Consider the following 15,688-nt stretch of genomic DNA (forward strand, 5'->3'; position numbering starts at 1 on the left):
AAAACCTTTTTCATGCTCAAAGAAAAAAAAAAAATTAAATAAATAAAATTACTAAATAAATAAATAAACAAACAAACAACTTCATCAATTAATAAAATTAATAAAGAAATAAAACTTCATAAATAATCTCTATCATATAAGGCACAATGTCAGTTTGTGTGTTTGTCTGCCCCCTTCATAAGGGTAGGTTTTAAAGGCCAATCTTTTAACACGAATGTGTGTCCACTACTGTCTATTTTTGAGGATAAAAAAAAACAAAAAAACATTTTCCAGAAAAGAATAATTATGTCTGTACTATTGGAATTGTAGGTGTTGGCTTGCAAACCAAGCCTCAAGGGCGGTGTACAGAAGCATTAAAAAATTTTTTATAATAATAAAGTCAAAGAGAGGTGAAACTCCCTGCACGTGATGTGCAACATGCGCAGAGTAAACCAAGTGTTCATTTCCGTCAGTATGATGTCTAATAAATAAAAAGATATAAGCACACCTGACATTAGGTCGAGGCTGTACCATTGAATAAACTGTTCTAGGCCGTCATTTTTGATGGACTTAAATACTAGTTATATATATATATATATATATATATACACATCAGGTACCATAATAACCACAAGGTACTCACATACCAAAAGCTGAAGAGGTTTGAGAGAAGCTTCGGTGAAAGTCAAAACCTGCAGCGGCATGCGTTTTGATTAAGAGACAACCTTTACAAATCTCAACAGTGTCCATCATGTTAACAACACCAAACAAGACAATTAATTTACAAAACAACCAACCATGACATTACCAGACTCAGTGGTATTGAAGTTAGAGGGAACGCTCGCTGAGAGTCTGGGGGGGGGGGGGGGGTGGGGGGGGCGTCGGCGGTTTGAACCCCGGACGGGTCATACAAAAGACTTTAAAAATGGCACTTGATGCTTCCTTGAATCGATGTTCCTTGATAGGATAAGAGAATGGACTAACTCTGTGGGTTGGCATTTGATCGGGAGAGTGGGGGAGGAAGGGTTGGATATTTCTCCTCAATTGCCCCACTGAATATGGATTGCCAGTACCCAAGGTTCCCCAGTGAGTGCAGTTTTAGTTTCACTTTAGTTGGATGGGCATCTTTCGCATCGAGTTAATTTCCCATTCCTCTTCAGGTGAAACGGAACTTAGGGTGGAAGAAAAGCCCGCATATGACATCCCCAATTACAACGGCTTGAAATAGCCAGGAAGCACATTTTGACAAAACGCCAACCACATCCAAAGTCAGAAGAGCTACAAACTTTCAAAATCAACAGGGGAGGAATTGCTATTTCCCAGTTTGGACTTTATCCCAGATATAAAAAAAATCCAGAATCACCAAATTGTAGCTGCGCAGGGGCAAGACCTTGGCTCAAAACCACAAAAATCGTGTTCCAAAGGGGAAGTTGACGTGCTGCATTCCCGCTGGAGATCATGTGATTAGCGCGTCTGTGTGAGCAAGCTACTTTGGCTGGTCTCCGAGTGTGTGAAAGTTCAGACAGCTCACAAAAAGATTGATGATGGGCAAAGAGCAATAATGACGTTTACAGAATACCTAGTGGTTACAGTGCCTGCGCTGCACTAATAACTAATGATAACTACAGCGTCATAATAATGGGTCGTGGATTGTTATCCTTGAGTAAAGGGCTGCTGTATTCAATCACTAACCCAAGGAAATGTAACATACACATCCCTTTTATAACAACATGTCGCAGAGGGTCATCGGAGCAATGTATACAAATCAATGTAGATCTGAAAATGAATGATCTATCATCAAAGTAGACCTGTGTGTGGACTCGCATCGACCGATTACGACAGCCTCTCCTGTGCTATCTGGGAACGGGTGAGACTGACAATTTGCACATCATACTTCATCTCCCCGCGGGAGGTTTAGCCAGATTGTGGCCACTAAATGGCCCGTCGGTTTCAAGAGACAGGGGGAAATGATGTCCGCAACCCTCCCCCCAAGCCCTCTCCCACCCACACATCTCCCTGCTCTCAAATGTTGCGTTTGTGTGCTTCCCCTTCTCTCCCCATCTTGTCTTCCGCTCCCTCTTTTTATATATTTTGTTTGTCTGGTTGATTTGTTTGTGAAGTAAATGTTAGCTCTTTCACGAGCCTCGATTCAGTATACAAAAAAAAAAAAAAAAAAACCCAAACAGATTGGACGGCCAGATTATCGTCCTGTCCTCCCCCATCTGAAGGATGGCGTACTCGAACACCAACAAAACAGCTTTCCAACGACGTCTCCCATTGAAGTGAGTAACCAGACGAATGCCACTCAGCTTCTGATAACCGATTGGCTCAAGAACATTCAAGCCAACAAGTAGCAGGCAGGCTATTCGCCACCATTCTGGTCATCTGTAATATTTCACTTCAACAACAAAACTCAAACAAAATAGATGGGGTGCCAAAAGTTATCTAAATCCGCAAGATCAGCCATTTATCTTTCTTTAACGTTTTCAAACCTCGGAGTGCTGATACCGGATGATGTCACCCAGAGGTCAGTGATTAAATATGCTACAAATCACGTTACTAAATAAAGTAACCCAATGGCAATCCCGCATTGCCTCACGTACAGATCTAGACGCAGACTCTTTCTTATTCCAGCCTTGCCTGCATGGAACATGAGCTTCTAATTTTAGTCTCGTCTGTCTGTATTTCCATTGTCCACCTGTTCCACTCAACACGGCTGTCAAATTATGTTGACCTTGCAATTCTGTCATCCAGCTAGTCCACGGGCTGGCGATTCTAAATAAAAATAATAAAGAAGTAACAACAGGTATGTGGACTTGCCTCTAAGCTATCAAGTGTGATGGGCTGGTAGGGTGGCCTAGGCCCTAGGAGATCCACACACTTGCCTCTAAGCTATCAAGTGTGATGGGCTGGTAGGGTGGCCTAGACCCTAGGAGATACACACACTTGCCTCTAAGCTATCAAGTGTGATGGGCTGGTAGGGTGGCCTAGACCCTAGGTGATACACACACTTGCCTCTAAGCTATCAAGTGTGATGGGCTGGTAGGGTGGCCTAGACCCTAGGAGATACACACACTTGCCTCTAAGCTATCAAGTGTGATGGGCTGGTAGGGTGGCCTAGACCCTAGGAGATCCACACACTTGCCTCTAAGCTATCAAGTGTGATGGGCTGGTAGGGTGGCCTAGGCCCTAGGAGATCCACACACTTGCCTCTAAGCTATCAAGTGTGATGGGCTGGTAGGGTGGCCTAGGCCCTAGGAGATCCACACACTTGCCTCTAAGCTATCAAGTGTGATGGGCTGGTAGGGTGGCCTAGGCCCTAGGAGATCCACACACATGCCTCTGAGCTATCAAGTGTGATGGGCTGGTAGGGTGGCCTAGACCCTAGGAGATCCACACACTTGCCTCTAAGCTATCAAGTGTGATGGGCTGGTAGGGTGGCCTAGGCCCTAGGAGATCCACACACTTGCCTCTAAGCTATCAAGTGTGATGGGCTGGTAGGGTGGCCTAGGCCCTAGGAGATCCACACACTTGCCTCTAAGCTATCAAGTGTGATGGGCTGGTAGGGTGGCCTAGACCGTAGGAGATACACACACTTGCCTCTAAGCTATCAAGTGTGATGGGCTGGTAGGGTGGCCTAGGCCCTAGGAGATCCACACACTTGCCTCTAAGCTATTAAAGTGTGATGGGCTGGTAGGGTGGCCTAGGCCCTAGGAGATCCACACACTTGCCTATAAACTGTCAGCCCTGCATTTGAATCTTGATCCAGGTATAAGCTCCCATCCTGCAGTTTCACAGGTAGAATTTTTGCAGTCTCTCGGATGGACGTTAAACTGGCGTTAAAAATGTCCGCTGGCATTAGTTGGTGAACGTTAAAGATCCCACGATGGCCTTCACAAAGGGAAGGTGATCTAACGCCGGCAACCCAATTCAAATTACAACTTGCTGCTCTAACTACTGTTGGGTACTGCCTCAGCGGCACAGCCGGGCCCTCAGCTAACGATGCTATTCCGCAGCCTTGTGCTGCATGCAAAAGAAGAAGACGAAGCCTGACCATGATAACTGATGAAGTGATGAAAATATAAAGACAATAAGAACCCCAACTGAAAATGGAAGCTGCAGAAATTGTTGCTTTAGAATGGCAATCTAGGATCAAAAGACATGTCTGCATGATGCGCAAGCTGGAAGGATTCCTTTACATTTACACACTCCAGGTATCACACTGTGGTCTCAGCAGATACAAGGGGATCATTGTCCACACAAAGCCATCGGGCGACTCCGAACCCACATCATTGGTCAGGTGACTATGAATGTGCAGGCAAGAGCAGGAGACCAACCAAAGCAATGCCAGAAAAAAGGTGAGAATTCATGTGCTTGTGCGGCAGGAGGTGGGACTGACACAAAGGTGAGTCCATTGACAGGTTGAAAGAAAACAAGGTGAACAAACCTCCCCATGGAAGCGTCAGAGAATAGTGGCCAAACCACAGGTCTCCCCAACAAGCGGAGAGCCGTTAAATTGGTATCCAGCATGACGTCACTACCATACGAAGAGGGCCTCCAACTCAAACCCTTCCAGAGGGGACTTGATCAGGACTTAAAAATCCAAAATCGAAGTTTGTGGGTGTCAAATAGACTTTCCATTCACTGCGTGCAGTTTTGCTCGATAAATAGTTTGGCCTGCTGCATTTACTCGTCCGAATGACGTTTCCATCCTCGGCACACCGCTTGCTTGTCCTCCAGCATGGATACCGGATGTGACGACATTCGGAATGCCCACGGTAGACACTAGAGACCACAATCATGGTCGTACGTACTGCTCGATACGTTTTTATCCCGAACCGACCCATTAACTGGCAGAAGCACGACTGGCATGTGGAATTATTATTAAATCAGCAAAGGTCATAAGCTTTCGTGTCAAACCACGCACTGTACACTGCACTGTACCTTCATAATAATAGGCAATGCATATTAAACTTTAAAGTAAACGTATCGAGTTCCAAACGTTTCAAGCGAAAAAGGTCACGTACCAACGCGTGCCCGTTCCATTCGGGCCACCGACGAGGCCATGGCCAGCAAACGCGACATGCTGGCTGTACAAACTACAAAGGGCGAGACCAGACGGGAGAGGGTGGGTGAGGTGAGGAGACCGCCCTAAGCCTAGCGTATGACGTAACTGAGAAGAAGAAGATCACACATAATTTTGCTGTTGTCATTATTTGAGAAAATTTCTTCAGAAATTTTATTTATTTATTGAGATAAACCGGAAAGATAAACAAAATGTTGAGAAAGAGGGTGCATTTAAAGACTTTAACGAAACGCAGAAAAATAAATTAGACCGTTACGTAAAAGAAATGTTGTGAAATTAAATATATATATATATATATATTAAAATGTAGGAATTAGGATTATAAGTATAATCACAGGAGGCATAATAAAGGTTAAAGTGTGATTTAAGTACATCGCTTATTAAAAGAGAAAATAGAATTACAAGCGAATGAGTCGCTGGGTACATGATATGCCTCCGTAAAAGTTAAAGTGTGACGTCACCGCTAGTTAAACAAGAAGGAGAATTGCTATGCAAATACATGTCCCCTTCCGAGTTTCAGTTGAATTCGTTGAAGGGTTTGGGAAAAAAAACGTCTGGAAAACGGACGAATACGTGACATTTTCTAAGTCCAACGGCAACAAGGTCATAACTTCGTGAAAAAATTGACGAAACATCCTCAAACTCAAACTTGTTCTGTAACTTATCGTTATCAATTATCATAATGAAGCCGTGTACCAAGTTTCAGTTGAATATGCTAAGGGTATGTGAAAATGTCTGGAAAACCACAGGTGGGATGGATGGATGGATGGAAGGACGGCAAGACGGAATGACAGAGAGAACGATGGACGGACGCAGAAGGAAGGATATCCAGAACGGTGGCTGGAAGGATGGACGGAAGGATGGAAGGTTGGATGGAAGGACGGAAAGACGGAATGATGGACGGAAGAACGGAAAGACAGAAGGATGGACAGAAGGATGGGTGGGAGGACGGAAGGACGTTAGATCGGAAGGATGGACGGATGGACGGATGGACGGAAGGACGGAAGGACGGAAGGACGGAAAGATGGAAGGATGGACAGAAGGATGGAAAGACGGAAGTGTAGCGGCTACCGCTGGGTTTTCACAATCGCCTTGCACCTACCAAGGACGCGGAGCGATCACCATGCCGGGCTCGTCCAGGACGCCCGGGCAGGCCCGCGCACAACTTGCCAGGCCTCGGCCGGGATGCCCGGGCATGCCCGGGCACGCCCGGCCACGCCCGCTCTCGACTTGCCAGGCCGCGTCCGGGATGCCCGGGCTTGCCCCCTCTCGCCGCGGGCAAACGCTCCGGGATAATGTGTGTATATATATTGTTGCGGATATGGGATTTGGCCTCCATCCATATCCGCTTGTAAATATTCCCCTATTTCCCCAATACTCCCCAACTATCCCCAATCCCCCATTCCCTAGTCCCATTGTCTGTAAACAACACTCTGTAGCCCCGACCTTCCCCTTTTTCCCCCATTAAATGTCGTGCCCAGGTTCACCGCATCTCACGTAGACAACTATAGGACATCTTGCCAGTTATTCTTAGTCTATGTCAGTTAAGGACTCGTTTCCATTAATTCTGACTCTTCGTTGCACCAGAATGTGATTGTATGGCACCGTTAGAAAGTTTAGGACCTCCCAATACCTCCCCGCAGCTCTTCCTCATGCTACAACCACAACAACAACAACAGCGGCGGCGGCGCGGGGAGTGTGCGTCCTCACTCCGGCTTGGTTAGCCGCCATTGAACATGTGCTCCGACGGGGTTACCACACAGGGGCTCACTGTCAGCTCCTCGTCAAGGGCGGAGCCCGGTAACCCCCCGCACCCAATAAGAAGCGGCGGACCGATTCCATCTGGGGCGGAGCTAACGAGCCGAGGGCGTGTCACTCCCCGCTGGGCATGCGCAGGAAGACGGAGGTGACGTCAGATGCGCCTCAGCTTGGAGAAGAAAGGACGCCACCTCCTAGCGCTGAGAAATACCTCCCCGCCTCTCTGGACCGGACCGGGTCGATTCTGCCCCTGAGCCAAGGTGCACCTTGAGCTATCGACTGCCTGCCCTTCCTTGCCATCAATCCCTGTGTGAGTCAGTCTTGTCCCGTTTGTCTGTGGTCTGTCGGGAATAAGATAAGACTGTGTCTAAGTGCCCATCTTGCTGTGCTTTACCTCTTGCCGTGTAATCTAACCGTTCTGCATAACCAATATTATATCCTCCTCCGGAGGTCTTGAGAACTGTACCTCTTGTGTCGTTGCCTTAATCCCAGCCGTTGTGTCCTTTCCTTCATTGATTTAGCATAGCGCGATTCGGCCAACGTTCGAGTGTAATCAGGTAAACTGTGCGAACACGGCGGCCATTCCGCTCGGTCAAGCAACATCTAAGTCGTGTCCGTAACAATTGGTGTCGGGAAGTGGGATTGGACCCGAAGCGCGCTTCACGCGCTCGAAATTATTAACGGCGAAATTTGATTTTGTTTTACAAAAATAAAAACCCGAATGTTGAAAGTCGCGCTATGGCAGATCAAGACGGCTGGGTTCCGGTAGAGGAGAGTGAGGCAGGGTCTATCCAGGACCAAATTGAGGGACATGAGGAGAGCGAAGCAGTGAGGGTAGCAGGGTCGCAAAATGGCGTCGTCGCGCACGAGGTTGCGGGCGCGCAAAATGGCGCCTCGCACATAGCTACGGCGGCCGCACCCGCTGCACAAGTGGGAGGGATGGCCCAAATGCAGGCCCTCATGGAGCAATTTATGGCGCAAATGCAGGCGTCCCTCAAACTGCAGAGTGAGCAATTAGGGGTAATGGGAAACCAAATGGGGGTAATGGGGAACCGGATGGAGGCTCAGAGTGAGCAAATGGGGGTAATGAGGGACGAAGCGAGGGGTACCGGTGAGGGGTTAGACAATAATTTTAAGGGATTAGACAAGAAATTTGGGAAGTTAGACGACAAATTTGAGGGGTTAGACAACGGGATAAAAGAGGTGAAAAATGGGTTAATGGGGGTAGAAAACAGAATGGCCGTTCAGGAGAATCAAATGGAAGGGATGAAAAAGGAGTTAGAGGGGTTAGAAAACAGTATGGAAGGCAAATTGAGGGACATGAGGGACCAAGCGGAAAGGGAAGTTAAACAAATGGGGCAGCAGATAGAGGGGGTCAGAATGGGTGTAGAAACTAAACTGGATGCTCACAGGGAGGAAATGGAGCAGATGAGGGTGGCATCTGGGCAGGAGATGCAAGTGATGGGAGAGGAGATCAGAAGAGGTGTGAGTGAGGAGGTCGGAGGAGTGCGCGAGGAGGTGAGGCACTGTAAGGAGCGCATGGAGAAGGAGGTGAGAAAGGGGACTGTAAAATTGCAAGGTGGTATAGAGGAGTTGACGCTGGGAGTAGAACAACTGACAGTGGGACAAAAGGAGTTGGGGGACCAGGTAAAGAAGAACACAGCGGTAATAGAGGGTTTAAAATCGACACAGAAGGAGATGAAAAAGGACGTAGGGGTAATTAAAAAAGAGTGTCAGACGGTACATGAGGACCTGACGAGGAAAATGGACAAGGTGGTAGAGGTGATGGAGGTTAAAGAGCGGGAGGTGCGGGAGCACATAGAAAAAAATAAAGTGGAGTTAGAGGAAGAACTTAAAGGGGCGCACGAGGAGATGAAGGAGGTGAAGCAGAAATTAGAAGAAGTGGAAGAAGGGGTGAGCGAAATTAAGAAGCGACGGAGAGAGGATAAGAAAGAGATAAAGGAGGAAGTAAAAGAATTGGTCCAAAGTCTGTGTTCGGATCGTGATGATGTGCTCATTAACCGGATGAGGGATTCGCAGGTGATGGAGGAGAGCGAAGAGGAAGAGGACCCAGTGTAAGTGGTGACCAATATGGTCGTGCATATGATGCGCCAGGTGATTTAATGAGCTTGGGGGTCGAGATGGACCCGGGTGTTCGTGAGAGGCCGTTGGTGAAGTGTGCGACAGGTCTGGTGTGCGAAAAAGGAGGTGTGCGAGAAAGTCCGACTCTGGGGTGTGTGAGGAAAAAGTGCGTGCCAAGGAGTGAGGGTGCTGGCGAGAGTGAGTCGGTCGTAGCGCGTGTGCGAGGGAGCACATGGAAGCGTGGTGTGGTAAGTGTTACAGAGGGTGTGACGGGAGAGTGTGCGCAAGAGTGTGCGTGAGAAAGGTGTGTAACGGACAGGTGCATGGGGAAAGAGTGCGCTGTCGGGAGTAAGGGTGAGTGCGCTGTCAAGAGTGGAGGTGAGAGTAGTAAGAGTGACACGGAGCGTGAGTTGGTTGTGACAGGTGAGAAAGGAAGCACACCTGGAATGGTAGAGCGTGTGTGGGAATGCACGCTGGAATTGGTAGTGAGGCACGTGGTTGGGTGTGCGAGTGAGGGCACACCTGTGATTGTCACAGAGGAGGTGACCGAGGAGGGGGCGCGAAGAGGTGTGTTGGTGAGGTGTGCGACCGACGAATGTGTGCCAAAGTGTTCGGTGGTCAGGTGTGTGACCAAGTCGGTAAGCGGATTGAGTGTACCGAGGTGTGTAAGAAGAGGTACGACGAGGAGCATGGAAACGGCTGCATGTATGAGCAAGAAAGGGGTAGCGTATGCATGTAAGCATCCAGGTAAGGCATCGACGGTGACCGGGTTAGTGGTTAGAGCGACTTATAGCCGAATCGGGCCCTCGGTGCGTGCCGGGCTTCGCGTGCCGCGAGAACCAATGGGGATCCGAGCCACGGCGGGTTCGAAAGGACCGCCGTGCGCGATCCACGCTGGGCCTCGCGTGGAACGGCCGCGTCCGGGCTCCACTAGGCGGAGCGGGCAGCCCGATAGGAAGGGTCGTCATGGCGACCACTTTCTATTGAGACGTGCCGGCAGGTCGAGATCGGGACATTGGATGGCTCCACGCCGAGGTGATGCGTGGGATCTCGGCCCGGGTAAGCCCCCGTCCCTGCACCGAGTGCCGGACGCATCCAGCCGCCGGCACAAAAGAACCCGCGTTCATGGCTCGGCTGTACGAAGCCGGGCTGTAGATGTGAATTGGCGCACCGAGAGGATGTAATAAGTAGACGGGTGATGAGGATAGTGTTTTGGACCCAAAATTAGAAAAAGGCGAAATTTGATGATTGGTACGGTGATTGGCAGATGATTGGCAGAATTTTTGATTGTTGGATTTGGACGAGTGAAATTGATAGGACGTCACCGATGTGGTGGGATGGCAAAGCCACCATCCCTCACAGACGTGGGGCAAATGCGCTATAGATTATGGGGTGATGGCGGTGAAAAACTAGCCCGGGTGGGTTAGGATATATTGTGTGTAGGGATCTAGCGAAGATGACATTAGGTAACGTTAAGGTTTAGATAGTGACTGATACCTGTAGTGGGGACGCAGGTAGTTTAGTGTGGATGATAATGACGTGGGAGCGCAATAGTTTAAAGGGACGACTGGGAAGCGCAAGTTTCAGAGGGGAGTAGTTAGATGAGATGATGCTGTGTGAGAACTGGACAGGTGTGTGGAGCAGTGGATGAGTAGTGAGTGTTGTGGATCAGCGCGAATGCGCTTGGGGAGAGAAGGGTGCAGGTGGCACCAGGTGTGAGAGCACAGGTGTGCAAGTACAGGTGTGTGGAATATATGGAGCAGAGAATGAGTGGTGTGGAGAGAGTTGGAGTAAGTGGTACGGAGTGGTGTGCATGGTGCGAAGGTGTGGATGGGGGAAGAGTGGACCCCTTTTCACGAGTACCCGGGGCGGGTAGTGTAAGTGTTAGGTAGAGGGTATAGGTAAATTGTGGTTGGATATTGGCATTTGTGGTGCGGTTGCAGAATGGTATTGTGGATGGGTGCATTAGTGTTGTGGAAATGGCTGGGCGTGTGGCCTGTTAGTGTGTGTAGTTGGTTTGGGCACTCCACCACTGTAAGGATGTCGGCCAGGTGAGGCCGCAGGTGGGCTCTGGGAGCCGTTAGTGTCAGTGGGTGCCTGAGGATCCCGGGTGTGGATCGGGCAGCCCGTGCCAGAGAGGGCACTGAGGGGGCGAGAGGGCGAGAGGGCCTTCCCCAGTTAGTTAGGTTAGGGTGAGGAGCAGGTAAGCTCGGGTGGCAACTACAGTGGTGGAGGTGTGCAGGTGGGTAGACCTGCTGGGAGAGCTACACGTCACAGCCCAGAAATTGTGCGAAGGCACCGGGAGATGAATCGGGGGAGTGAGACCCCAAATTGAGAAGCACCACAGTTTGGTCAATGGGAATTGGTTTTTAGAACCCATAGTGTAAGTTGGCCAATGGATTGGCAGGTAAAGACCCCGGGTAATGTAAAGTTGTTAAAGTCATTTAGGAAATAGTTAGGATTGATGAACCTGTAGCACCATACGCAGCCACTTACCTGAGGTGATGATGATGACTCCACACCTGTGTTCCTTTGTTCTGTGTTGCAGGAAGTGAGAAATGCTGTTGGATTAGTGAGACGCATCACGACGTGGATGAGACATTGGGGTGATTCCATCTCTCTCTCCTTAGGAGGGACTGATGATGAGTTGGAGATGGCAAATTTTGATGAGAGTTGGAAATAGCAAATTTGATTGGTTAGGAGGGAGAGAAGACGAATTTGGTTTATGGGAGGAACGGGGAAGACAGTAGGGACGTTTGTTGATTTGTAAGGTAGATGTTTATGGGTAGTGTTGTGTTTTGTGGATACAGTAAGGGGTAAGGGAGGGGCAATGTAGGTTACCTCGTGGGGGGGGGGGGGGCGTACGGTAGGAACGTACCTGTCTCACCTGGTTCCCATGTGCCCCCAGTGTGCATTACCTTATATTGCATGCACTTTTGCGCCCTTACCACCTTACTCACTTGTCTTCTTTTTTTTGTCTCCCACCTCCGAGGATCTGGCTTTGGGGCAGAGAGAGAGGAGAGAGAGGTGCTGGCTCCGCAGTTGTGGGCCTGTACTTTCGCTGCTTGCTGCCTGGATCGATACACCATATGGACCGCAATTTTTGTGGCCGCCCACCATGGACCGCAGTTCTCTTGCGGGCAAGCACCACCCATTGATGGACCTATGGGTCAACGTGGCACCTATGCCATACAGGTGAACCACTTTTAGTTGGCCCCCTGACACCACAATACAGAAATGGACGCGGTTGGCGCCTTTCTTTATTTTTGAAAGAAGCCAGAAGGCCAAGTGCACTTCAGGAAGGCAAGACCAGCGGCAGAACATCGGCCGGCTGCGACACCACCGGTGACGTTGAACACTTTAATGGTGCACCGGATGGTGCTGACTGTACATAATGGGGTGGTGCTTTTGGTGCTTGGATGGGGTGCTCTGCACATTATTAAAGGCCGTAAGGCCACAGGGCACTCGTTGGTTGGTGTATCAATGCTGGCATGCGTGCTCTCTCTATGCATAACATCTGCATGTGTTCCTCCAAAAACAGGTCCTGGATCGTAGTGTAAATATCAGTGTAGTCTTGTATAAATGATGCTCCCTACCGGCTGTATGTTTAGTTTGAGGATTCTTTCCGCGATTCGGTTATCCTGTGGGTGTGTTTCTGTGAGGAGAAGGGTGCAACGTCGCAGGGGGACATATTTACTCATTTGTGAACATCTGTAAAACTGTCGCACTCAGGGTTGAGTTAATAGTAGAGGGAACTACATCTGAGTGCCACACTAACGTAGGTAAAAATTTATCGGGTCGGGACGCCCCGAGGTAGAGAAGGGTGCAATGTTGCGGATATGGGATTTGGCCTCCATCCATATCCGCTTGTAAATATTCCCCTATTTCCCCAATACTCCCCAACTATCCCCAATCCCCCATTCCCTAGTCCCATTGTCTGTAAACAACACTCTGTAGCCCCGACCTTCCCCTTTTTCCCCCATTAAATGTCGTGCCCAGGTTCACCGCATCTCACGTAGACAACTATAGGACATCTTGCTAGTTATTCTTAGTCTATGTCAGTTAAGGACTCGTTTCCATTAATTCTGACTCTTCGTTGCACCAGAATGTGATTGTATGGCACCGTTAGAAAGTTTAGGACCTCCCAATACCTCCCCGCAGCTCTTCCTCATGCTACAACCACAACAACAACAACAGCGGCGGCGGCGCGGGGAGTGTGCGTCCTCACTCCGGCTTGGTTAGCCGCCATTGAACATGTGCTCCGACGGGGTTACCACGCAGGGGCTCACTGTCAGCTCCTCGTCAAGGGCGGAGCCCGGTAACCCCCCGCACCCAATAAGAAGCGGCGGACCGATTCCATCTGGGGCGGAGCTAACGAGCCGAGGGCGTGTCACTCCCCACTGGGCATGCGCAGGAAGACGGAGGTGACGTCAGATGCGCCTCAGCTTGGAGAAGAAAGGACGCCACCTCCTAGCGCTGAGAAATACCTCCCCGCCTCTCTGGACCGGACCGGGTCGATTCTGCCCCTGAGCCAAGGTGCACCTTGAGCTATCGACTGCCTGCCCTTCCTTGCCATCAATCCCTGTGTGAGTCAGTCTTGTCCCGTTTGTCTGTGGTCTGTCGGGAATAAGATAAGACTGTGTCTAAGTGCCCACTTGCTGTGCTTTACCTCTTGCCGTGTAATCTAACCGTTCTGCATAACCAATATTATATCCTCCTCCGGAGGTCTTGAGAACTGTACCTCTTGTGTCGTTGCCTTAATCCCAGCCGTTGTGTCCTTTCCTTCATTGATTTAGCATAGCGCGATTCGGCCAACGTTCGAGTGTAATCGGGTAAATTGTGCGAACACGGCGGCCATTCCGCTCGGTCAAGCAACATCTAAGTCGTGTCCGTAACAATATATTGCTGCCCGATAAACGGGCTTTCAGAGAGTACCTGAGCTGTTTTGTTTGAATAAAGCAACTCGGACGAATTCCAGCTTTTTGTCGCGTCCATTCTTCCGATCGACGTGGGAGCACCGCTCCTTCATTGGTGACCTACCGACATGGACACGGCAGTTGCCCTCAAACTGCCTACCTTCTGGGAGGCTCACGCGGCGGTTTGGTTCGCACAGGCGGACTCCCTGTTCGCCCTGCGAGGCATCACGGCCGACGACACCCGCTTCCACCATGTGGTAGCAGCGCTCGGTTCAGCCACCGCGGCCCGTGCCCTGAGCCTCCTCGAGAGCCCGCCAGCCGCTGACAAATACGGCGCGATTAAAAAGCTCCTCCTCGACGCTTTCGCCCTCCCATCGGCGGAACGCGCACGGCGCCTGCTCGACCTGCCCGAGCTTGGCGACACGCGCCCGTCCGAGCGAATGGACTACATGCTTTCGCTGCTCGGCGAGCACTCTCCGGCATTCCTGTTCCGGGAGCTGTTCCTCCGTCAGCTGCCTAGCCCGGTACGCCTCGCCCTGGCAAGCACGACGATCACGGATCCCCGTGCCCTCGCCAGGGAAGCCGACAAGATCTCCGCGGCAGGCCAACGCATTGCAGCAGCGACCTGGGGCCCACCGCCGTCCGACGCAACACCCATGGCGCCCGAGCACCCAGCACGGTCAACGACCGAACTGCCGACGCAATCGGCGACCGCTACGCCGAGCCGACCACCTCCAGCACGACGACCGGGGCCTCCACCTGACCAAGCGTGGTGTTACTATCATGCCAGGTTCGGACAGAAGGGAAACGGCCGGGCCGGCATTCATTACCAGCCATGAGCGCCGGCCACACGGGCAAATTACTGTTCATCACGGACAAAGCGTCCGGACGGCGCTTCCTGTGCGACACCGACGCCCAACTGAGCATCATACCCGCCTCTGACCAGGACAGGCAGTCCGCGGCCCCTCCTTGGTTGCGGCCAACGGATCGGCCATCCGCACCTTCGGCCCGCGCAACGTCACCCTCTGCTTCGGCGGCCAACGCTTTACTTGGACGTTTGTAACCGCAAACGTGCCCATGGCTCTGCTAGGCGCCGACTTCCTCTGCGCACACGGACTGCTGGTGGACGTCCAACGGCGTCGCCTAATCAACGCCGAAACCTTCAGCTCCCTGGTATGCACATTGAGCAGCTCCGCTCCGACCGAGCTGGCATGCGCCCTCCCGGCGGCGAACGAGTTTGCTCGCCTGCTCACGGAGTTCCCGGCCCTCACGCGGCCGACGTTTTCGGCCGTCGCAGTACGACATGGGATCGAGCACCACATACCAACCACGGGCCCGCCGGTCTACGCCAGAGCCCGCCGCCTCGACCCAGCCAAGCTCGCCGTGGCCAAAGCCGAATTCAATGCTTTAGAACACCTCGGCATCGTGCGGCGCTCCGATAGCGCGTGGGCTTCGCCACTACACATCGTCCCAAAGCCAGGGGGCGGCTGGCACCCATGTGGCGACTACCGCCGTCTTAACGACGCTACCACCCCCGACAGGTATCCGATCCCGCACATCCAAGACTTCTCCGCCCGTCTGGCGGGACGGGTCATTTTTTCAAAAATCGACCTCATACGGGGATATCACCAGGTACCTGTCAGGGCGGCCGACGTCCCTAAAACGGCAGTCATCATGCCGTTCGGCTTATTCGAATTCCTACGGATGCCGTTTGGTCTCAGGAACGCGGCTCAAGCGTTCCAGCGCTTGATGGACGGCGTGCTGCGTGACCTGCCGTTCCTCTTCGTTTACCTGGACGACATCCTCGTCGCCAGCACGTCCCGGGCCGAGCACCTCCTCCACCTTCGAACACTGTTCGGGCGCCTCA

At 51.1% G+C, this 15,688-nt stretch overlaps 1 protein-coding gene across 1 annotated transcript in view; it reads right to left on the minus strand.

Annotated features, from left to right (window-relative positions):
- Nucleotides 1-5,154, minus strand: part of HADHA (hydroxyacyl-CoA dehydrogenase trifunctional multienzyme complex subunit alpha) — a 47,827-nt gene extending 42,673 nt beyond the window's left edge. Inside the window, exons 1-2 of the mRNA XM_068117303.2 lie at nt 5,007-5,154; nt 627-671 (exon numbers count right to left, since the gene is read on the minus strand). Coding sequence (XP_067973404.2) covers nt 627-671; nt 5,007-5,064 — 103 coding nt within the window. The 5' untranslated portion in view covers nt 5,065-5,154. The remainder of the gene's footprint in view (nt 1-626; nt 672-5,006) is intronic.
- Between the last annotated feature and the right edge of the window lie 10,534 nt (nt 5,155-15,688).

This window comes from Myxine glutinosa, chromosome 5 (genome assembly GCF_964187855.1).
Source record: "Myxine glutinosa chromosome 5, kmMyxGlut1.1, whole genome shotgun sequence".
Classification (NCBI taxonomy): Eukaryota; Metazoa; Chordata; class Myxini; order Myxiniformes; family Myxinidae; genus Myxine; species Myxine glutinosa.